At 43.8% G+C, this 23964-nt stretch overlaps 1 protein-coding gene across 12 annotated transcripts in view; it reads right to left on the bottom strand.

Moving 5' to 3' along the window:
* tcf7l2 (transcription factor 7 like 2) overlaps positions 1-23964 on the bottom strand; it is a 119999-nt gene that overhangs the window by 68670 nt on the left and 27365 nt on the right. For all 12 annotated transcript variants that reach the window (XR_009656504.1, XR_009656505.1, XM_060939962.1 and 9 more), the window contains exon 4: positions 573-674. Coding sequence is in view for 10 of the 12 variants with exons in the window: in XM_060939962.1 (XP_060795945.1) it covers positions 573-674 (102 nt within the window). In the remaining 2 variants the exon portion in view is untranslated. The remainder of the gene's footprint in view (positions 1-572; positions 675-23964) is intronic.

The raw sequence follows: 23964 nt of genomic DNA, 5'->3' as shown, positions 1-23964 counted from the left end.
GTACATCTCATCAAAAGATGATGCTTAGTTTTTATTCTAATCAGGTTCTAATAAGCCCAAATAGCAAAGAGAAATAAAAAAAATGCATGTAAAAAAACAGCTTGGGCCTTAGGAGGTTAATAAATGTACATCATAAAAAGTTGCCCAAGAACTACACTAACATTTTTTAAACCACTAATTCATATGCATACAGATCCATCTTTCTAAATAGTTCTATATCATAGTCTTTCAAACTAGATAAGTCTTTTCACATTTGATTCTCCGAATGCATTTCTCGAAGAAAAACGTTTCAAAACGCCACACCGTTAACAGTGTGTGAGATTCAACTCTCCTCCTGTGTGCGCTCCTGAATTTTTAAGGCTGCTGCCACCTAAAGTAAGTGCACACCTCTATGTCGTCCTGCTTGTCACACAAAAAGCTGCAGTCATTTGCACTCAATCAACAGGTTTGTTTTAGGACAGTAGTGCAAGATCCCAAAGAGGCGGACAATACAAGAGACAGGAAGAGGATCTTTTGTCTGCGCCGTAAAACAAAGAGCTTTGTAAATGTAATGACTAATGGGTGTTACTTACAACGATGTGTGCTGGAGAAGGGGACCTGGCATCTTTAAGTGCTTGTCTACTTTGAAGACTTCCTGCTTGAACATCTAGCAGTGGCCATTTCATCTGTAGATACTGAATGGTGGAAAGAAACAAAATGGACAAACAAAGAAAAACATGTTAACAATGCAGAAAAGCAAACAGAGGAATGAACAGAAGAGGGAAAAGATCTTAAAATGAACATATGGTTCAGAAAGCAAAAAAGAAAGCAAAAGCAAACTGGGTTGAAACTCATCCTGGGTTGAAAAATGCATGAGGCTGGAACTGGCTGTTTGTGCCATGGAGAAGGGAATCGTTTCTTTTTTCTGCTTTTTTTTTTCAGTCGCAGATGTCCTGGATGGTTGAGAAATGTCAGCGTAATTATTTCCATTTCGTATAAATGATATAGAATCGTATAAAATGATGTCGTGTACGAAATTTCAGGTCTATTATATTGCTTTCATGTATCTATAAAAGGTCATTTCAGCAACTGTTTGAGTAAATGACTGATCCAGCCAGGCTCCTTAGGACTCATATACACACACATGCATATACACATATACACACGCTAGTGGAAGGGAAGGAAGAAGCATTTAGTGACAACCTGTAGCCAGAGATAAAAATATCAACCAGTTGTGCAATTAAGTTATAAAGCCTTATTATTATCCTTTATGGTTAGGATCAGAGGGCAGATGCTCAGCTGTAGAGATGGGTAAAGATTAAAATGTACAATGTAAGAGAGAGAAATGTCATAAAATAAGGTCTACTCTAAAGTGGAAGTATATAGCAAGAGGGCCGTAGGCGACATTGTTGAATTCTGCCCCATCCGCCTCACTCAGTCACAGGAAACGTGTGTGTCATTCCATCTGTTCCTTCTTTCCCCTGACTCTGTCCTTCCTGTACCATAGCCTGCACTAGAGCGCGGTCCTTCCTTTAAGAAGTAGGCCTTATTTTGTATCGTTGCGGTCTCTTATGTGCCTGATCAACATGTGCACTCTGCTCCTTACATACTCAAAGAGCTGCTCAGTGGCCACATCCTCCCTCGCAGCCAGGCCTTAAGATCACATGCTGCAGCTCCTTCCTTTTAATGCAAAAAAACCTGCTTTAGCAAAATCCACCAGTCCAATATTCACAAAGCAAATGACCTCAAGCTGTGAACTTTTGACCTCCAGATATAATGAAAAGTCAGAAACACTGAAAGAAGGACACACACACACACACAGTCATGGTCCGGTTCCAGAGTGTCAGACTGTCAAAGTCATGGTCATGGTCAGTTCATCAGGACTCGCAAAGATATTTGCTTTTTTCTGGTACGACCTGTGCCTTCCGTGTTATCTCATTTACTCCGGTCAGAGGTTAACTTGCTTTTGATTGCTGTTATTAAGGCAAACCTGAATAGCATCGTACATAGAGGAGGAAACATGTGACCTTTCAAAACAGCTGCTTCACACACTGCCTGAGAGTAAATTCAAACGATTATTCAAACAATCTAAGGGTGTAAGAGGAGGGTTCATTGGATTTGCATAAAGGCTTAGCAAATGCTTGATTGTCTAATGAGGTTAGACATCACTGAGGCAGTTAGCTATCACTAAATACGGCAGGTAGGTAAACAGAGAACATAAACAGCAAAATGAGATACACAGAGGGAGAGGGTGAAAGAGAGTATTTACTGTGCGGGTAAAGGTTACTTAAGCAGGCCTTAGCCAAGAGCTACTTCTTTAACCTTGGCACCACAGGCAATGTGGTATGCAGCCTAGAGCTCAAAACATAAAAAATGGATTTGGAGTAAACTTGACATAAAAATGGATCACTTTTTTTTATTCATAATGTATGCTGTGTTTATACTACCCAGGATCCCTAAAGAGAACTTCTGACAAGTTGGTTGGCTGTGTAGTTTGGCCAACGATTCAATCGGGACGTCAACAACTGGGCTTGGATTCTAGCCAAAAACTTGGCCGAACTACAAGTAAAAAATGTTAACATTCCTTCCTCATCTCTAACTAGATCCAACCACAGCTCTTCCCGCTGTTCCTTCTCTTCGTCCTCTTCTACCCAGTCAAAATGTTTCAATGCCTCTCATATTACCACACCTATGTTCTTGACCTGGACAGTATTCTGTATGAAGCCATTTCAGTTTAGCATTTGGAGCTTTAAAGATAAAAGAGTAAATAAGGATGAAGAAAGCTCAGGCTTGGAATTTGGTTGTGTCTTACATGTAGTTTTCAGTTCTTGCCTGTGGCTATCTGAACATGGACTCTGTGTTGATGCAGTACTTGTAAAACAAAGCCACGAAGTAGACATGTATTCACGATACGAGTATGTGTGTACCATGAGAATGTGTGTGACCCTTTCGGAGAGCCGGTCTGTTCAGTGGTAATTAGCGGTAGGTTCACTGCAGGGTGCAGTCCTGTGGTTGATGCTGGAGGGACTTATTGACTCCCACCTTGGCCTCAGCTCCACTGCTCCCCTCTCTCTGCACTCCTACTGCCTACTCCTGTACATCTATTTGTTTATGAGTTTGTTTCTGCACTGAGAGGGAAAGGATGTGTCATAAAGTTCTCCTGTTGGGCTCCTTGTGTTTTTTATTGGCTGCTGGTTTTAAAAATGCCAAACGGGGTGATACAATTAGAAAAATAAGGAAACCCAAATCCATATCATAGGAAATGTTTCAAAAGGGTGCAGTTTAGGGACTGACTGACCATTAAATGAACAAATGCCTCTCGTTTTATATATATATATAGTATAATTTATCAAGAAATGTAGTGGTGTATGGTGGCTGTAGGCCAGGTGACACCCTGGCTTCTAGTGTAGTAGTGTTTGGATTTAGTGGAGTGAAAGGAGACACCTCAGCGAGGGCATAGTGCACATGCTCTAACAGGCATATCCACTTCAGACCATTACTGCAAATGTTCTCTTCTTAATCCCTGCCACAGTTTTTATAAGCATGCCAAGGAAAGCAGCAATGCCAAAGCTCCATCAACCCCCTCTCCAGCTCCCTCCCGGCCTACTGACGGATGCACTTGGTTGGGCTGTGACCCCTGACCTCTGCCTGCTGCCTCTCATCCTCCACCATATTTCCCCATAGTAGGCCCCTTGGGTAACTTAAGTGCCATCTGATGTGTCAAACTACTCTGGAGTTTTAGGATACAGTGCCCCCTTCTCCTTCCTCACTACTGGGGTTGCATGAGATCTGCCCAAAGTGTGCACTTCGTTCCTACTCCGACAGCAGGGGCTCCCCCCGTCACTCCCCCAGCCCCTATCAGGCCTCCAAGCCTACCTCACCTCCTCTCTCTCCTGCCTCCGAACTGCCACAAAAGACCTTGAATGACTCAATTGTCTTTGATGAAGTGAAAGACAAGGGAGACTTCTAAATCCTCCCACAGGGATGAACTCTCCTTCTTTTGTCCAAAGAGTTCCCAGAGAGGGGGGGGAAAAAGAAAGAGAAGAGACATACTGGCTACGGTAAGTTAGAAAATTGTTGGTTTTTGCCATCTTTCAAATCAATAAAGTATCACTTCTCTGTTATGTTTAACTGAATTGGTTACATTTAGAATATGTTCAAATTAAAACTTTTTAGTTGATTATGATTCACACATTAGCGCACTACAGCTAAAAAGCTTTTTTCGTACCGTGTCATGTCAGAACACAATGCAGCACAATGCAATTTCAATTTTCCATAACATTAACTTGCAGTGGACTGCAGTGTACACACGACTGTGACTAGGATGCTTCTAGCCATCAGTGCACTAACGCATGACAACGCAACCACAATATAGTGAGTTACACAGGCATTGTGAAATACTTCTACTAAAACTATGTACCTTTGCCAGAGAACTCAATGTCACTACATTATTGGACCATCCTGACATAGATAGAAAGTCAGTAAAACAAGTCAAAAGCAGACACTTTTTTTCTGTAATCAGACAAATCAGATGCTTAATGTGTCAGAGAAGACACTGGGGTCTGGCAATGATTGAAGTAATCCATAAGAAAGTACTCCAGATACAGTGGGGCAAAAAAGTATTTAGTCAGCCACCAATTGTGCAAGTTCTCCCACTTAAAAAGATGAGAGAGGCCTGTACTTTTCATTATAGGTACACTTCAACTATGAGAGACAGAATGGGGGGAAAGAATCCAGGAAATCACATTGTAGGATTTTTAATGAATTAATTGGTAAATTCCTCGGTAAAATAAGTATTTGGTCACCTACAAACAAGCAAGATTTCTGGCTCTCACAGACCTGTAACTTCTTCTTTAAGAGGCTTCTCTGTCCTCCACTTGTTACCTGTATTAATGGCACCTGTTTGAACTCGTTATCAGTATAAAAGACACCTGTCCACAACCTCAAAAACAGTCACACTCCAAACTCCACTATGGCCAAGACCAAAGAGCTGTTAAAGGACACCAGAAACAAAATTGTAGACCTGGGAAGACCGAATCTGCAATATGTGAGCAGCTTGGTGTGAAGAAATCAACTGTGGGAGCAATTATTAGAAAATGGAAGACATACAAGACCACTGATAATCTCCCTCAATCTGGGGCTCCATGCAAGATCTCACCCCATGGGGTCAAAATGATCACAAGAACGGTGAGCAAAAATCCCAGAACCACACGGGGGGACCTAGTGAATGATCTGCAGAGAGCTGGGACCAAAGTAACAAAGGCTACCATCAGTAACACACTACATCACCAGGGACTCAAATCCTGCAGTGCCAGACATGTCCCCCTGCTTAAGCCAGTACATATCCAGGCCCATCTGAAGTTTGCTAGAGAGCATTTGGATGATCCAGAAGAGGACTGGGAGAATGTCATATGGTCAGATGAAACCAAAATAGAACTTTTTGGTAAAAACTCAACTTGTCGTGTTTGGAGGAGAAAGAATGCCGAGTTGCATCCAAAGAACACCATGCCTACTGTGAAGCATGGGGGTGGAAACATCATGCTTTGGGGCTGTTTTTCTGCAAAGGGACCAGGACGACTGATCCGTGTAAAGGAAAGAATGAATGGGGCCATGTATCGTGAGCTTTTGAGTGAAAACCTCCTTCCATCAGCAAGGGCATTGAAGATGAAACGTGGCTGGGTCTTTCAGCATGACAATGATCCCAAACACACCGCCCGGGCAACGAAGGAGTGGCTTCATAAGAAGCATTTCAAGGTCCTAGAGTGGCCTAGCCAGTCTCCAGGTCTCAACCCCGTAGAAAATCTTTGGAGGGAGTTGAAAGTCCATGTTGCCCAGCGACAGCCCCAAAACATCACTGCTCTAGAGGAGATCTGCATGGAGGAATGGGCCAAAATACCAGCAACAGTGTGTGAAAACCTTGTGAAGACTTACAGAAAACGTTCGACCTCTGTCATTGCCAACAAAGGGTATATAACAAAGTATTGAGATGAACTTTTGTTATTGACCAAATACTTATTTTCCACCATAATTTGCAAATAAATTATTTAAAAATCAGACAATGTGATTTTTCTGGATTTTTTTCTCATTTTGTCTCTCACAGTTGAGGTATACCTATGACGAAAATTACAGGCCTCTCTCATCTTTTTGAGTGGGAGAACTTGCACAATTGGTGACTGACTAAATACTTTTTTGCCCCACTGTATGTGCACTACTCAAATGGAAAGAACTGGAGGAAGAGAGAGAGAGAGAGAGAGAGAGAGAGAGATACAAATCCTTTCACATACAAAGTCCATGACTGTATCAGGTAAACACAACATGGAATAGATAACAAATTTTCATTCCCACTCACACTGCAAAAAATAAAAATCTTAGGAAGTTTATTTGTCTATTTTCAAGTCAAAACATCTAGCCACCCTTATTATAAGACATAATTGCCCAACAAGCAAAACCTCATTTAGCTAGAAAGGCTAGTTTTTAGACAGTCCATCTTGAAAATCTTGTATAGACAAAATGTCTTGAAAAAGTCTTACAGTGGTGCTTGAAAGTTTGTGAACCCTTTAGAATTTTCTATACTTCTGCATAAATATGACCTAAAACATCATCAGATTTTCACACAAGTCCTAAAAGTAGATAAAGAGAACCTAGTTAAACAAATGAGACAAAAATATTATACTTGGTCATTTATTTATTGAGGAAAATGATCCAATATTACTTATCTGTGAGTGGCAAAAGTATGTGAACCTTTGCTTTCAGTATCTGGTGTGACCCCCTTGTGCAGCAATAACTGCAGCTAAACGTTTCCGGTAACTGTTGATCAGTCCTGCACACCGGCTTGGAGGAATTTTAGCCCATTCCTCCATACAGAACAGCTTCAACTCTGGGATGGTGGTAGGTTTCCTCACATGAACTGCTCGCTTCAGGTCCTTCCACAGCATTTTGATTGGATTAAGGTCAGGACTTTGACTTGGCCATTCCAAAACATTAACTTTATTCTTCTTTAACCATTCTTTGGTAGAATGACTTGTGTGCTTAGGGTCATTGTCTTGCTGCATGACCCACCTTCTCTTGAGATTCAGTTCGTGGACAGATGTCCTGATATTTTTCCTTTAGAATTCGCTGGTATAATTCAGAATTCATTGTTCCATCAATGATGACAAGCTGTCCTGGCCCAGATGCAGCGAAACAGGCCCAAACCATGATACTACCACCACCATGTTTCACAGATGGGATAAGGTTCTTATGCTGGAATGCAGTGTTTTCCTTTCTCCAAACATAACGCTTCTCATTTAAAGCAAAAAGTTCTATTTTGGTCTCATCCGTTCACAGAACATTTTTCCAATAGGCTTGTCCACATGATCTTTAGCAAACTGCAGACGAGCAGCAATGTTCTTTTTGGAGAGCAGTTCTTTCTCCTTGCAACCCTGCCATGCACACCATTGTTGTTCAGTGTTCTTCTGATGGTGGACTCATGAACATTAACATTAGCCAATGTAAGAGAGGCCTTCAGTTGCTTAGAAGTTACCCTGGGGTCCTTTGTGACCTCACCGACTATTACATGCCTTGCTCTTGGAGTGATATTTGTTGGTCGACCACTCCTGGGGAGGGTAACAATGGTCTTGAATTTCCTCCATTTGTACACAATCTGTCTGACTGTGGATTGGTGGAGTCCAAACTCTTTAAAGATGGTTTTGTAACCTTTTCCAGCCTGATGAGCATCAACAATGCTTTTTCTGAGGTCCTCAGAAATCTCCTTTGTTCATGCCATGATACACTTCCACAAACATGTGTTGTGAAGATCAGACTTTGATAGATCCCTGTTCTTGAAATAAAACAGGGTGCCCACTCACACCTGACTGTCATCCCATTGATTGAAAACACCTGACTCTAATTTCACCTTCAAATTAATTGCTAATCCTAGAGGTTCACATACTTTTGCCACTCACAGATATGTAATATTGGATCATTTTCCTCAATAAATAAATGACCAAGTATAATATTTTTGTCTCATTTGTTTAACTGGGTTCTCTTTATCTACTTTTAGGACTTGTGTGAAAATCTGATGATGTTTTAGGTCATATTTATGCAGAAATATAGAAAATTCTAAAGGGTTCACAAACTTTCAAGCACCACTGTATTTGGAGCACCTTTGAAAATAAAACAAGTTTTTTTTAAAACAAGTAAGTACATTTTGGACATTTGTCAAATGCGGTTCATCTTGTTTCAAGAAAAAAACCAAAGTATGCTTGTTTTGGGAATAAATGAACTTTACTGAAATCTTTGAATCTTTCATTACAATTCAACTCCACCTTACATATCCTAAGTTTACTGCGACTGTTTTCTCAGTCATTCAGAGTGAGCTCCTTCTAGATGCTGTACAGACTCTAGACCAGACAAGTGCCTTCAAAAAGGCTATGAGTGAGTGGAGGGCGTTTTAGTGAGGTCTTTTTGGAATGCTGTGAGTTAAGTTCAGGGTTTGTTTTTTGTGCCTGATCTTGTAAACCCCTCGTACACATGAATAGTCAGTGCCCCCAAAATGCACTGTTGCTTTGGCATTGTGTAAGCACTGTAAGTCAAAATGCGTGCGTAGACTTTTATTTTTTTTGGTGCCTGAGGTCCTGGGGAAGTGGAATCTTAAGAGATGTTTTAATGTTTGAATGTTGAAATGGGGAAAAAAATAAACTTGTCGCAATGCTACACGCGTCGTCAACTTGATTCAAGATAGTATCTGGTCTCGTATCTAGAGTATTGTACTAATTACAGGTCACAAAAGGAGAATCTTTTAAGCTAGCAATGCTTAGTTGTAGAATTTAACAATCCTAATATTAGTATATTTATCTTAAATTCAGTTTTTACTGCTAAGACTTTGTCATGAATTTAAGTGAAATACCCTTAAAATGAAATAAATAAAAATGACTTGAATGGCTAAATGTAAGAAGTACGATCTTGTTATAAGAACTCATCTCATCTCATTATCTCTAGCCGCTTTATCCTGTCCTACAGGGTCGCAGGCAAGCTGGAGCCTATCCCAGCTGACTACGGGCGAAAGGCGGGATACACCCTGGACAAGTCGCCAGGTCATCACAGGGCTGACACATAGACACAGACAACCATTCACACTCACATTCACACCTACAGTCAATTTAGAGTCACCAGTTAGCCTAACCTGCATGTCTTTGGGGGAAACCGGAGCACCCAGAGGAAACCCACGCGGACACGGGGAGAACATGCAAACTCCGCACAGAAAGGCCCTCGCCGGCCACGGGGCTCGAACCCGGACCTTCTTGCTGTGAGGCGACAGCGCTAACCACTACACCACCGTGCCGCCTGTTATAAGAACTATTTTGATTATTTTGAGTTAATCAGATCTCGCATAATAAGTTCCCCAATCTTAGTTTGGAATTATTTCATCTAAAAACAGGTTAGATTTTTCATCTTACTTTAAGAAATCTTACCAAGTCAAATTTGACTAGTTCCATTGGCAGATTTTTTTCACCTGATTCAAGCAAATATGCTTTATGTTAATCTTTTATTTCTTATTTTTGAAAGGCCATTTTTTGCAGTGCAGTCTTCCATAACAGAAAAGTAATGGATATTATGTATTCCCACCTGACTGTATTTAATGGAATGCTATGGAGCGTGAACCTCTGTGAGACCATATATGACGTGTAACTCATGAGGCGGCAAGTCCGCTGTTGGAAAAAGCCCAAGCTGAGACGTTAGCCAGTTAGCAACAAGGCACCAGTCAAGCTGCGTATTTTACCTAATCTGCATGTCTTTGAACTGTGGGGGAAACCAGAGCACCTGGAAAAAACCCACGCAGACACAGGGAAAACATATAAACTCTATGTAGAAAGGCCCCCGTTAGCCGTGGGGTTCGAACCCGGAACCTTCTTGCTGTGATGCAACAGTGCCAACCGCTACACCACCGTGCTTTACAGTGAGGCAGTATAAGAAGTTCTGTTGCAATATCACTACATTATCATTTACGTCACTGCCAGCAACATCACGACAGGACACAACATGTTATTCAGATGGTTCCAATTCCCACTGGAACTGTAGCAAAAGATTACCGTTAATGTTACCAGGTTGCTGGGGACAGATTAACGTTTTACTTTACCATTTTGCTCCCATTCCCACATGACACCATCCATCCATTATTGATACCGCTTATCCATCAGGGTTGTGGGGGGAAGCAGGAGTCAATCCCAGCTGACTTTGAGTGAGAGGTCGGGTTCACCCTAGTCACCAGGTCAGAGACAAACAACCACTGACCCTCACATTCACACCTATGGGTGATTTAGAGCAACTAGTTGAACTAATCCACATGTCTTTGGACTGTAGGAGAAAACCAGAGCACCTGGAGGAAACCCACACAGGCACAGGAAAAACATGCAAAGTCCACACAGAAAGGCCGCAGTTGACCGTGAGGTTAGAACCCAGAACCTCCTTATTGTAATAGTGCTAACCACTGTGCTGCCCACACAACACCATTAAAGCATAACAGCGAAAAATATAAGGTTTTCAGTGTGAGTGTGAATGAGGTGTGTGTGTGTGAGAGAGAGAGAGAGAGAGAGAGAGAGAGAGAGAGAGAGAGAGATGTGGGGCTGGAGGCTGTAGTCAGCATATGGCTGGCCAGCCTCCCACTAGAGACACCCAGCAATGCCCTCCACATCCCAGCCCATCTGTGCCCAGGGGTCAGGCGCATACATGGCAAAACACACACGCACATGCACACACACAGAGGGTTAGAGGATTCCAGGATTGGTCTAACAGCTTGCAGATTATGTTGACATAAAAAAACATAAAGCCCTTCTTTTCACTAAGGATGTATGAAAGCCATGTAAAAAAAAAAAACTCCTGAAACTCCACCTTAAACAGCGAGTACTGAAGAAAGGCTAGAGCTGACACTGCCGTATTCAATGCAGAAGTCCAGAGAAACTCAGATCAGACTTGTGACAAACACAAGAGCTCCTGTTCTCAGAGCCTCCACCTGCCCCAGCAAAGCTCTTCCTACTTCGTACCTGTCGTCTCATGGACGTGGTTCCAGGTGCAGGCGCAAAGGCACTCGGGAATGTACATATTTCACCGTACACACTTTGTACAAGCTCAATTTCACAAAAGAAGCAATTTTCTGTGCTTGTAGAGAAGACAAAATGACGATCTTTGAAAATCGCCGTACCTATCTACAGATGTAAGGGAAAGTGTGCATGTGCGTGGCAGACATTCAAATGTCCTTCATTTCAGGTGAACAGAAGAGAGGGAGATGGAAAGCAGAGGAAAAAGAGGATTGGTCATGGAAGAGTTGGCCCCTCACTACATAAAACTAAAAGTTAGTTTATACAAGGGCTCTTCATACTTGCTTAGTTCTCCTAATACACATTTTATGAGTAAATAAAAAAAAAAAACGAGAAAAGAACGTCCCACCAGCTCAGACAGCCTGAGGCAATTTGCAAGCAGGAAAATAAAGGCAGAATGTGGGCAGGTCTGGGGTTTGTGTGCCCCGGGGCAGGAGAGGCTCTGCAGGGCCTGTATTTACTCCAAAGCCAGAACCGCTGGGGGCTTCTCAGCCCTCTGACAGCACGGGGCCTGAGACCTCGGCTCACTCTCCTCCAACTGCTCACCTCTCACTTTCCTTTCTCTCCCCTCTCCATCCAACTCCCTCTGACACATTCTCCCTCACTCTTTCAGTTTATTCCTGTTTTCCTCTAAATAAATCTTATAGGCTGCCCAAGAGGCAGCTGAATTTTGAAACTCAAGGTGGTGTATTTCATCCTGTACTTCTCGTAGAAAGACATAATGTTGCGATAGAGAAAATATATTTAGTAGAAATCCTATAGTCCTATACCAGGACACCACCACCACGCACACTTAAATTCATCTTATCAAGGTGTGTTTATATGAAGCAGTCCCAAACACTAAAGTATGAGGTACAGTACCAGTCAAAAGTCTGGATACACCTTCTAATTCAATGGTTTATCTTTGTTTTTATTAATTAGGGGATGCTTCCTGTTTAAAGTAATGATGGATGTCATTTCTCTTTCCTTAGCTGAGCAGTTCTTGACATAATATGGATGACTACAGTTGTAGAATAACGCTGGCGACTTTGAAGAATCTAGAATATGAAACATATTTTATAAACACTTTTTTGTTTACCATATAATTCCATACACAGGGTTCCAAGTGGTGCTCAACACACTCGTCACTGCTCAACATAATCCATCAGTGATGAAGAGAAAATTACTAGCAGTTGTCATGGCGTAATCTTTATCATTATCTTTATCGTTATCATAAGTCATCTTTTCTAGAAATCTCTCCATAATCCCTCCGTTTGCCGAAATTCAACCCCAGTGAAGAGACAGTTGGGAAGCCAGAGTGTAAACAATGAGCACGTGCTTGTGACCAATAAAAACTGACTGCACATAATGATCAAATGGGTGCCAAGCTTTTGACCAATCGCAATGCATCTTAATCGGCCTGGTATGGTGGTGTAATCATCTCTGCGTGAATCAAACAGTGGCGCAGTCTAAACTGACAAAGTTTTTTGGGCGGGCTTCTTCAAGTACTGAAGATGATTTAAGGGCTGAATCAGCCATGGGGGAGGCACACTCAGAGCCCCAACCGTCCCCGAGCACATCGGACAGTGTCAGTAATATGGGGTCGGTAAAAAACACTCGGAGCCCCGACCGTCCCCGAGCACATCGGACAGTGTCAGTAATATGGGGTTGGTAAAAAACACTCAGAGCCCCAACCGTACCCGAGCACATCGGACAGTGTCAGTAATATGGGGTTGGTAAAAAACACTCAGAGCAATGACCGTCCCCGAGCACATCGGGCAGTGTCAGTAATACAGGGGTCGGTAAAAAACACTCAGAGCCCCGACCGTCCCCGAGCACATCGGACAGTGTCAGTAATACAGGGGTCGGTAAAAAGCACTCAGAGCCCCGACCGTCCCCGAGCACATTGGGCAGTGTCAGTAATACAGGGGTCGGTAAAAAGCACTCAGAGCCCTGACCGTCCCCGAGCACATTGGGCAGTGTCAGTAATACAGGGGTCGGTAAAAAACACTCAGAGCCCTGACCGTCCCCGAGCACATCGGACAGTGTCAGTAATACAGGGGTCGGTAAAAAGCACTCAGAGCCCCGACCGTCCCCCAGCACATCGGACAGTGTCAGTAATACAGGGGTCGGTAAAAAGCATTCGGAGCCCCTACCGTCCCCGAGCACATCGGGCAGTGTCAGTAATACAGGGGTCAGTAAAAAACATTCGGAGCCCCTACCGTCCCCGAGCACATCGGACAGTGTCCGTAATACAGGGGTCAGTAAAAAACACTCAGAGCCCCGACCATCCCCGAGCACATCGAACAGTGTCGGTAACACAGGGGTCAGTAAAAAACATTCGGAGCCCCTACCGTCCCCGAGCACATCGGACAGTGTCCGTAATACAGGGGTCAGTAAAAAACATTCAGAGCCCCAACCGTCCCTGAGCACATCGGACAGTGTCAGTAATACGGGGGTCGGTAAAAAACACTCAGAGCCCCGACCGTCCACAAGCACATCGGACAGTATCAGTAATACAGGGGTCAGTAAAAAGCACTCAGAGCCCCGACCGTCCCCGAGCACATCGGACAGTGTCAGTAATACAGGGGTCGGTAAAAAACATTCAGAGCCCCAACCGTCCCCGAGCACATCGGGCAGTGTCAGTAATACAAGGGTCGGTAAAAAACACTCAGAACCCCGACCGTCCCCGAGCACATCAGGCAGTGTCAGTAATACAGGGATTGGTAAAAAGCACTCAGAGCCCCGACCGTCCCCGAGCACATCGGACAGTGTCAGTAATACTGGGGTCGGTAAAAAGCACTCAGAGCCCTGACCGTCCCCGAGCACATCGGGCAGTGTCAGTAATACAGGGGTCGGTAAAAAACACTCAGAGCCCCGACCGTCCCCGAGCATATCGGACAGTGCCAGTAACACAGGGGTCGGTAAAAAACACACTCAGAGCCCCGACCGTCCCCGAGCACATTGGGCAGTGACAGTAATACAGGGGCCGTTAAAAAAAACACTCAGAGCCCCGACCGTCACCGAGCACATCAGGCAGTGTCAGTAATACAGGGGTCAGTAAAAAACCCTCAGAGCCCCGACCGTCCCCGAGCACATCGGGCAGTGTCAGTAACACAGGGGTCAGTAAAAAACACTCAGAGCCCTGACCGTCCCCGAGCACATCGGACAGTGTCAGTAACACAGGGGTCAGTAAAAAACATTCAGAGCCCCGACCGTCCCTGAGCACATCGGGCAGTGTCAGTAACACAGGGGTCGGTAAAAAACACTCAGAGCCCCGACCGTCCCCGAGCATATCGGGCAGTGTCAGTAACACAGGGGTCGGTAAAAAACACACTCAGAGCCCCGACCGTCCCCGAGCACATTGGGCAGTGTCAGTAATACAGGGGCCGTTAAAAAAAACATTCAGAGCCCCGACCGTCACCGAGCACATCAGGCAGTGTCAGTAATACAGGGGTCAGTAAAAAACCCTCAGAGCCCCGACCGTCCCCGAGCACATCGGACAGTGTCAGTAATACAGGGGTCGGTAAAAAACACGCTCAGAGCCCCGACCGTCACCGAGCACATCGGGCAGTGTCAGTAATACAGGGGTCGGTAAAAAACCCTCAGAGCCCTGACCGTCCCCGAGCACATCGGGCAGTGTCAGTAATACCGGGGTCAGTAAAAAACACTCAGAGCCCCGACCGTCCCTGAGCACATCAGACAGTGTCGGTAATACAGGGGTCGGTAAAAAACACATTCAGAGCCCCAACCGCCCCCGAGCACATCAGGCAGTGTCAGTAATACAGGGGTCGGTAAAAAACACTTAGAGCGTCACCAAGCAAATCAGACAGTGTCAGTAACACAGGGATCGATAAAAAACACTCAGAGCCCCGACCGTCACCGAGCACATCGGGCAGTGTCAGTAATACAGGGGTCGGTAAAAAACCCTCGGAGCCCTGACCGTCCCCGAGCACATCAGACAGTGTCATTAATACAGGGGTCGGTAAAAAACACACTCAGAGCCCCGACCGTCCCCGAGCACATTGGACAGTGTCAGTAACACAGTGGTCAGTAAAAAACACTCAGAGCCCCGACCGTCCCCGAGCACATCAGACAGTGTCGGTAATACAGGGGTCGGTAAAAAACACTCAGAGCCCCGACCGTCCCCGAGCACATCGGGCAGTGTCAGTAACATAGGGGTCAGTAAAAAACACTCAGAGCCCCGACCGTCCCCGAGCACATCGGGCAGTGTCAGTAACACAGGGGTCAGTAAAAAACACTCAGAGCCCCGACCGTCCCCGAGCACATCGGGCAGTGTCAGTAACACAGTGGTCAGTAAAAAACACTCAGAGCCCCTACCGTCCCTGAGCACATCAGACAGTGTCGGTAATACAGGGGTCGGTAAAAAACATTCAGAGCCCCAACCGTCCCCGAGCACATCGGACAGGGTCAGTAATACAGGGGTCGGTAAAAAACACATTAAGAGCCCCAACTGTCCCTGAACACATCACACTCAGAGCCCCTATTGTCCCCAAGCACATCGGACAGTGTCAGTAATACAGGCGTCGGTTAAAATAAATAAATAAAAAAACCGCCAAAGTGAAAGTGCTGTCAACCGACAAGCGACTGAAGGGCTCTACGTTTTGGGTGGCGTGGCATGTTGAGTTTCCATGGCGAACGTATGATGTAAAACGCTGTGTCATTCTGTGTTCGGTTCGTAAATCAGTGGGAAATTTGGATTCCTTCACTGTTCCGAGATTCTTCTCGACTCTGTTCAATTGTAAATCAAGTTTTGTGTTGAAGTAAAGGCTAAAGGGAGTCCTGATACCTCGTCTGAATAATTCCATGCTAAAATAACCTTCAGTAAGCTCAAACTAAAGAGATTTATTTTAGCTTGATGGTGTACAGGGCACCCAAAATCAAGTCTTTCTTATTAGAAAATTGAGTGGCGCCTAAATTTTATATGTAATGGAGAGGCCTAGCTGTATCTGTACAAATATTTGAATTGTGCCAGTTTGGGTGGTATAAACCTGTATTAAGTCCACTTTGATACGTTGGTAACTAATAAAAACTACAGACTAAGTGAAGAAAAATAAGAATAAGTGTGTTCTGAGAGCACAATATCCCCTGCTGGCAACTATGCCATAACTCTGGTAAAATGCGACTGAATTGAATGGAATTGCAATGTGTGTATGTCATGCTCCGCCCCGGAAGTCCACTCTGGAGATTTATTATCTCCCAGTTCAGTGCTAATCCGGATACGGGACTTCCATCTTGCCAGGATTCACTTCCTGGTTTGCTCTGCTGTGCATAAAAAGGCCGTTCTCAGAAGGGGACTTTGCCAGAACGTCTCTTTGATTTTTCACATCGTCTCTGCGCCCTTATTACTTCTTGGATTTTTGCTCTCTGTTTTGCCTGTTCATTGCCACAGTTTTTTGCTCTCACGTCTTGTCATTTTTTCATGCTACATTTTTTGTCTCCAGTTTTTTGTCAGGACTATTTTTTCATGTTTTTTCATGCTAGCATTTTTGTCCTTGTCTGCCTCGTTTTTTGTCTGTATTATTTTGCTATTTTTGTTCATTTACTCTTTGACTTCAATTAAATCATTTTTTATTTATTGGATTTTCTGTTCTGTGTTCTGCTTTTGGATCCAAACTCACCATATCTCGCCACCTATAACAATGTATTACCGACATATAACAAAGAATCCTGTCAAGTTTCGTGAAATTCCTCCAAAAATTGTGGGAGGAGTTGATTTCAGAAGGTGAGTACCCTTCCCGGGACAGACATCGCCACGACATAATCCCCCTTCAGGCCTTTCGGCCAGTGGGGGATAAAAATTGTGAGGGAAGTTGATTTCAGAAAGCAAGCATACCTTGATGAAATTGCCAAAGTACAAATTTGTTAATAATCAAGGGCATAACTCTGGTAAAATCTGCCCAAATTAAACAAAATTTCAATATGCGTATAACTGTCATATAACAAAGCCTTCTGCCAAGTTTGGTGAAATTCCTCCACAAATTGTGAGAGGAGGTGATTTCAGAAGAACTTACACCCTCATGAAATTGTCAAAGTACAAGTTATATAATCAAGGGTCAAAACTCTGGTAAAATTGTCACAAATGAAATTAAATCACAATACGTGTATTACCGATATATAACAAGGCCTTTTGCCAAGCTTTGAGAAATTTGTCCAAAAATTGTGAGAGGAGTTGATGTCAGAAGGTAAATACACCTTCATGAAATTGTGAAAGTACAATGTTGTTAACCAAGGGCCACAACTCTGGTAAAATGTGACCAAATTGAACAAAATAACAATATACGTACTACCGACATATAACAAGACCTTTTGCCAAGTTTGGTGAAATTCCTCCAAAAATTGTGAGAGGAGCTGATTTCAGAAGGAAAACATACTCTCATGAAATTGTCAAATTATAATTTTGTTAATCAAGAGCTGTAACTCTGGTAAAATGTGACCGAATTTAATAAAATGACAATATGCTTATTACCGACATATAACAAAGAATCCTGCCAAGTTTCATGAAATTCCTCAAAAATTGTAAGAGGAGTTGATTTCAGAAGGTGAGTACCCTTCCCGGGACGGACATCGCCGCGACATAATCCCCCTTTGGGCCTTTCGGCCAGCGGGGGATAAAAAGTGAAAAATACTTCTTCAGCCTGATTTTTCAAGGAAAAAAGTGGAGAATATTTTTCAGAACCCAGGAGGAACCCTGCATACATGGGTAGTTCTTTGGTAACAGAATTACAATCATAGCAAAATTGGGTAACTTATTTAGTTGCAGTACTCAAGATCTCATCTCATCTCATTATCTCTAGCCGCTTTATCCTTCTACAGGGTCGCAGGCAAGCTGGAGCCTATCCCAGCTGACTACGGGCGAAAGGCGGGGTACACCCTGGACAAGTCGCCAGGTCATCACAGGGCTGACACATAGACACAGACAACCATTCACACTCACATTCACACCTACGGTCAATTTAGAGTCACCAGTTAACCTAACCTGCATGTCTTTGGACTGTGGGGGAAACCGGAGCACCCGGAGGAAACCCACGCGGACACGGGGAGAACATGCAAACTCCGCACAGAAGGGCCCTCGCCGGCCCCGGGGCTCGAACCCAGGACCTTCTTGCTGTGAGGCGACAGCGCTAACCACTACACCACCGTGCCGCCAGTACTCAAGATAATGGTATTAAATAAAAAATTTCACACTGTACAGGGTATATTTTGACCCTAAAAAAAAAGCATAGAAAAACTGGCTATGTTTAACTCTGAACGCAAAATCTTTTATGAGGAAAGAAAAGCCAGTGACGGAATTACCTCAGGAAAAAACTGAAATTTCATTTCTTAAAATTCAAACTGCAATTCTCTGAAGTCTCACTGTAAAACCCGATAAGGTCACTGAGCTCAAAAATTTTATTGAAACCGATTACGTAAAAATTTTTGAGGTAAGTAACTTAGGGCCCGTTTACACGAGGACGCTGTCGGGTAAAAACGACTAAATACAGTGGGGAAAACAAGTATTTGATCCCTTGCTGATTTTGTTGGTTTACCCACTAATAAAGACTCGATCAGTCTGTAATATTAATGGTAGGTGTAGTCTAACATGCTGAGACAGAATATCACAAAGAAAATCAAGAAATCGACTTTAAAGAATTTGTATTAATTTATTTGCATTTTATTGAGGAAAATAAGTATTTGAACCCTCTTGCCAAAAGGACTTAGTACTTTGTGGCAAACCCCTTATTAGCAAGCACAGAGGTCAGATGTTTTTTGTAGCTGATGACCAGGTTTCTGCACATATTAGGAGGAATTTTGGTCCACTCTTCTTTGCAAATGACCTCTAAATCATCAAGATTCCGTGGCTGTCGCTTGGCAACTCTGAGCTTCAGCTCTCTCCATAGATTTTCTATAGGATTCAGGTCCGGAGACTGGCTGGGCCACTCCATGACCTTGATATGTTTCTTCTTCAGCCATTCCTTGGTTGCCTTGGCTGTATGCTTTGGGTCATTATCCTGCTGGAAGACCCATCCACGACCCATTTTAAGCTTCCTGGCAGAGGGAAGGAGGTTTTCACTTAGGATTTTACGGTACATGGCTCCGTCCATCCTCCCATTGATACGGTGAAGTAGCCCTGTGCCCTGTGCAGAAAAACACCCCCAAAGCATAATGTTACCACCTCCATGTTTGACAGTGGGGATGGTGTTCTTGGGGTCATAAGCAGCATGTCTCTCCCTCCAGACACGATGGGTTGAATTGATGCCAAAGAGCTCAATTTTGGTCTCATCTGACCATAACACCTTCTCCCAGTCACTCTCCAAGTCATTCAGATGTTCATTGGCAAAGTTCAGGCGGGCCTGCACATGTGCTTTCTTAAGCAGGGGTACTTTGCGAGCACTGCAAGATGTTAGACCATTGCGGTGTAAAGTGTTACCAACTGTTTGCTTGGTGACTGTGATCCCAGCTGCTTTAAGATCATCCACTAACTCTGCCCGTGTTGTATTAGGTCTATTTCTCACCGTTCTCATGATCCTGGAAACCCCACGAGGTGAGATCTTGTTTGGAGCCCCAGACCTAGGTCGATTGATGATCATGTTATGAGTCTTGTACTTGCGCACAATTGCACCAACAGTTGTCACCTTAACGCCCAGCTTCTTGCTAATGGTTTTGTAGCCCATACCGGTCTTGTGCAGGTCTACAATCTTCTCCCTTAAATCCACAGAAAGCTCTTTAGTCTTTCCCATGTTGGAGAGTTTGGAGTCTGACAAACTGATTGATTCTGTGGCCAGGTGGCTTTTATACAAGTCATTAGTGATATCAGGTGTCTTCAATTTAGGTAACAAGGTAATTTGGAGAGTCTAACTTGTCTGTATTAACAAGAACTCTTGATGGTTACTAGGGGATCAAATACTTCTTTTTCTCAATAAAATACAAATAAATTAATATAGATATTTAAAAGTTATTTTCTGGATTTTCTTTTTGATATTCTGTCTCCACATGTTAGAATACACCTACCATTAAAATTACAGACTGATCAAGTCTTTCTTAGTGGGTAAACCAACAAAATCAGCAAGGGATCAAATACTTGTTTTCCCCACTGTATTTTATTGGAAGTGCCTTTCGTCTACATGGGGACGGCGTTTCCAAGGCTGAAAAACGGAAAAAATTGAAAACGCCTTCCAGAGTGGATAAGTTAAAAACAGCCCCCGTTGCATATCCGTCTAAACTACCCAATACGCGAAACTCTGCTCGGATCTGCTCACGTCGGGTACGCGTTTACGTCATACATATGTCATATACTGTACATGCCAGCCTGGGAAGTAAGAAAGTAAGTAAAAAAGTAAGAGCATGTCTGATTACATCGATCCAACGGACCTTCAAGCTGCTCTGGCAGCTTTAACAAACGTCCAGGAGTCCTTCGAACATCTATACCGAATCTGCACATATACCGTTAATCAGGGTGCGATTTGTCAAAAAACCAGAAGGGGGGATGTTTTTTTTTTTTAATCATGAAACGTCACAAAATTAAGGTAACAATAGGCTCACAGCTCAATAACATCCGTTGATATCAAATGAATAACACTAAATGAAAATGAACACTAAACCAGAGATAGTAAATTCATCTTCCTATCTCTCTGACTAAATACACGAACACTAACACACAACAAAGTTCGCATTGCTTGTCGCATTGCTGTGATGTTTCTCTCCCTCCGGATTAAATGGACAGTGACTCGAAAATCACTAAAATACATGAATACTAAATGAACAGTTTGCTCTGATGGCGCAGTTCATGTGGCCTTTTCTGCTTTCCCGTCGGTGCGCTATCCGCCGTGTTTCGCCCTTCTTTAATCCACATTTCTGCGAATTTCTCAGCAGGGAAGGAACGCACGTCTGGCCCATTGACAGCGAGGAAAAGAAGGCTGTTCAGTGTGGATACATTCATTCTGTTGCGCTCATCAGTAAGGATGTGATTCATGGCGCTAAATCCACGTTCACACTCTGCTGTTGACACGGGAAGCGTGGAGACGACAGAAAGCAAGTTGAGGAGATTTTCTCCTTGGACTCCGTTGAACTTGTACTGTCGAAATTCTTTCAGCAGCAGAGTGGTGTCAGAGACCTCAGCTGCCAGGGTTTTTTCAATTCTGACAAGTTTGTCTTCCCCAAACAGAATGCGCTCACCTTCATCCTTCGGCCAGCTTAAGGGGCACAGCGCAGCACACGCAGCAAGCACACCGTTGTCGTCCAGCCTGCGCTCCACGGATATTGTTATTATCTACAATGGATCTATTTGCTGGGGACGTTCGTGAACATCAAAGCTGCCACTTCGGGTCATTTTGAAAGTGAGTGCAATGTAGACCATAGAAAACTGTGTCACAACATGCCTGTCATGTCAACTTTTTTTTTTGTTTGTGTTATTGACGGGGTTGTCCCCGAGGATTTTTTTTCAGCAGAGATAAAAAACAGAGGAGGGGATGATCCCCACCAGCAAATCGCACCCAGCCGTTAATGAACAGAGGCGGGTATAGTATGCTCTTACTTTTTTACTTACTTTCTTACTTACCATAGCCAGAGTAGTCAAAGTTTTCGCAGTGCAGATGTGCAGATCAGACAAGATGGAAGACGTTGCGCATGCGTGCAGACATAGCGGAGGTCTTTCACAGCACCACCTATCCGCCTGGCATGCACATCCAATTGAATTCCACACATTTATGCGTCACCGTATAGACGCAGATTTCCTCCTTGAAAACGGTCGTGTAGACGCGGAAAAAAGTGAGAACGAAAACGGACTTTTGCGTTTTTGTTTCAGACCGTCCCCGTGTAAAGTGGGCCTTAAATTTTTTAAGGTAAGATTTCTTAAAAATTACACTATAGTTACACTTAATTGTAATTTTTAAGAAATCTTACCTTAAAAAATTTAAGTTACTTACCTCAAAAATTTTTACGTAATCGGTTTCAATAAAATTTTTGAGCTCAGTGACCTTATCGGGTTTTGCAGTGCTGTAGTATATATCAAGCTACTTTCTCCAGTTCACGGTAGCTACACGTTACTGAAACTCAGAACCTTTTCTTAGCTATATGCCAATTTATAATACTTTGAGAAGATTTGATCATGGGTTCCAGATGTTATTTCATAGTTTTGATGTCGTTGGTATTGTTCGGCAATGTAGACAACAGTCAAAATACAGAAAAGCCTATGAATGAGTAGATGTGTCCAAACGTTGGAGTGCTACTGTATGTTTGGCCTCACTCATACTCTGTTTGTCTAGCAGGTGTGGGCTCATGTGCTAGTCAAACAGCAGCTGAGTCACCTGAAATGCTCAGAATGTCACTGGGCAACACCTTATACATGTACTATCAACAGAGTGGGAGCTGTTAGCAGCAGAGCTAAGCTAACGTGGAGAGATACTGTCATGTGACAACAATAAACTACACAAACAGCATCTTTCCTGGAGATAATAAGGAAGGATTTATCAAAGTCCACCGAGGCTAAGCAACACTTCTAATGGCATTGTGTCCCGCTAAACCCCTTCCTAATCGAAAAGTATTGAAAGTCCAGAGCCTGTTCCACATGTATGGTTTTTGATATCTGGACTGGTTACACTCTCACACAATATGTAACACAATACAGTATACAGAGACAAATACAAAATTAAAAACAGTTTAACAATAGAATAGTCTGATTTTGAATTGCTAAAAAGAAATGTATCAAGCTAGACAGTTTCCGGCGGCACGGTGGTGTAGTGGTTAGCACTGTCGCCTCACAGCAAGAGGGTTCTGGGTTCGAGCCCAGCAGTCAATGACGGCCTTTCTGTGTGGAGTTTGCATGTTCTCCCCGTGTCTGCGTGGGTTTCCTCTGGTACCCCTTTTCCACCAAATCAGTTCCAGGGCTGGTTCGGAGCCAGTGCTGGTGCTGGTTCACAACTTGTTCAACTTGCGAACCAGCTGAGAACCAGTTTGCTTTTCCATTGCTCGCGGTGCTAAGCGGAGCCACGTCATTACGTCGCTGTTTACGTCATTACGTCGCTGTATTCGTCAGTTACGTCGCTGTATACGGAAGTTACGGCGCTACGTTTACATAAACCTTGGCGCGAACATCAAAGCAAAAACAACACGGAAGAAGCGGCAACAACAACAATAATAATAATGGATGACTTCGCGTTTGTACAGCTGCTGCTTCTCGTCGCTTAAAAATGGCGATCTTTCGCGGTCTTGCTATTGTTGTTGGTCTTAACAACTCCGCCCCCCCGCTGATGTAAGCGGTTCTTTCCTCTGGCCCAGCAGAGAGTTGGTGCTAGCCTGGGACCGTTTTTTCTGGCCCCAGAGCCAGTTCTTTGTCAGTGGAAACAGAAAACCCGGTTCCAAACTAAGCACTGGCCCCGAACCAGCCCTGGAACTGCTTTGGTGGAAAAGGGGCATGGGTGCTCCGGTTTCCCCAAAGACATGCAGGTTAAGCTAACTGGTAGCTCTAAATTGCCCATAGGTGTGAATGTGTGTGTGAATGGTTGAGAGGAGAAAACCTCTATAGACCCTTTTCAGTCACGTGACCTTCGTAAACGCGACTGCTATTTTGGACATGTAGTGGACTTCGGCTCGAATCAGTTTGAATGCGAGGAAGGCGACAAACGAAAAACATAAAAGAAAAAGGAGCGAGATGCAGAAAACACCTTCACTATCCAGCGACGTAGGGCATTTACAGGGCGAGCAGAGGGAGAGGTATTTGCAAAAATTGAGGTTAGCAGGCTTAGAGAACGACGTTTACCTGCTTCCACCAGGATTGTTCACTGACGTACGGAAGTACACGAAGCCCTCGTCTTTACCTGACTTCGGCCCACATGATCTATATACCTATGTCGTTAAAAACCCATCGCCATTCACATACACGCCAACGTCCGAGGTTCCAGAGCGCGCTCCGGCTTGCTCCAGGAGTGCTCCG

Source organism: Neoarius graeffei, chromosome 14 (assembly GCF_027579695.1).
Source record: "Neoarius graeffei isolate fNeoGra1 chromosome 14, fNeoGra1.pri, whole genome shotgun sequence".
In the NCBI taxonomy this organism is placed as follows: Eukaryota; Metazoa; Chordata; class Actinopteri; order Siluriformes; family Ariidae; genus Neoarius; species Neoarius graeffei.
This window is presented reverse-complemented; position numbering and strand designations above follow the sequence as displayed.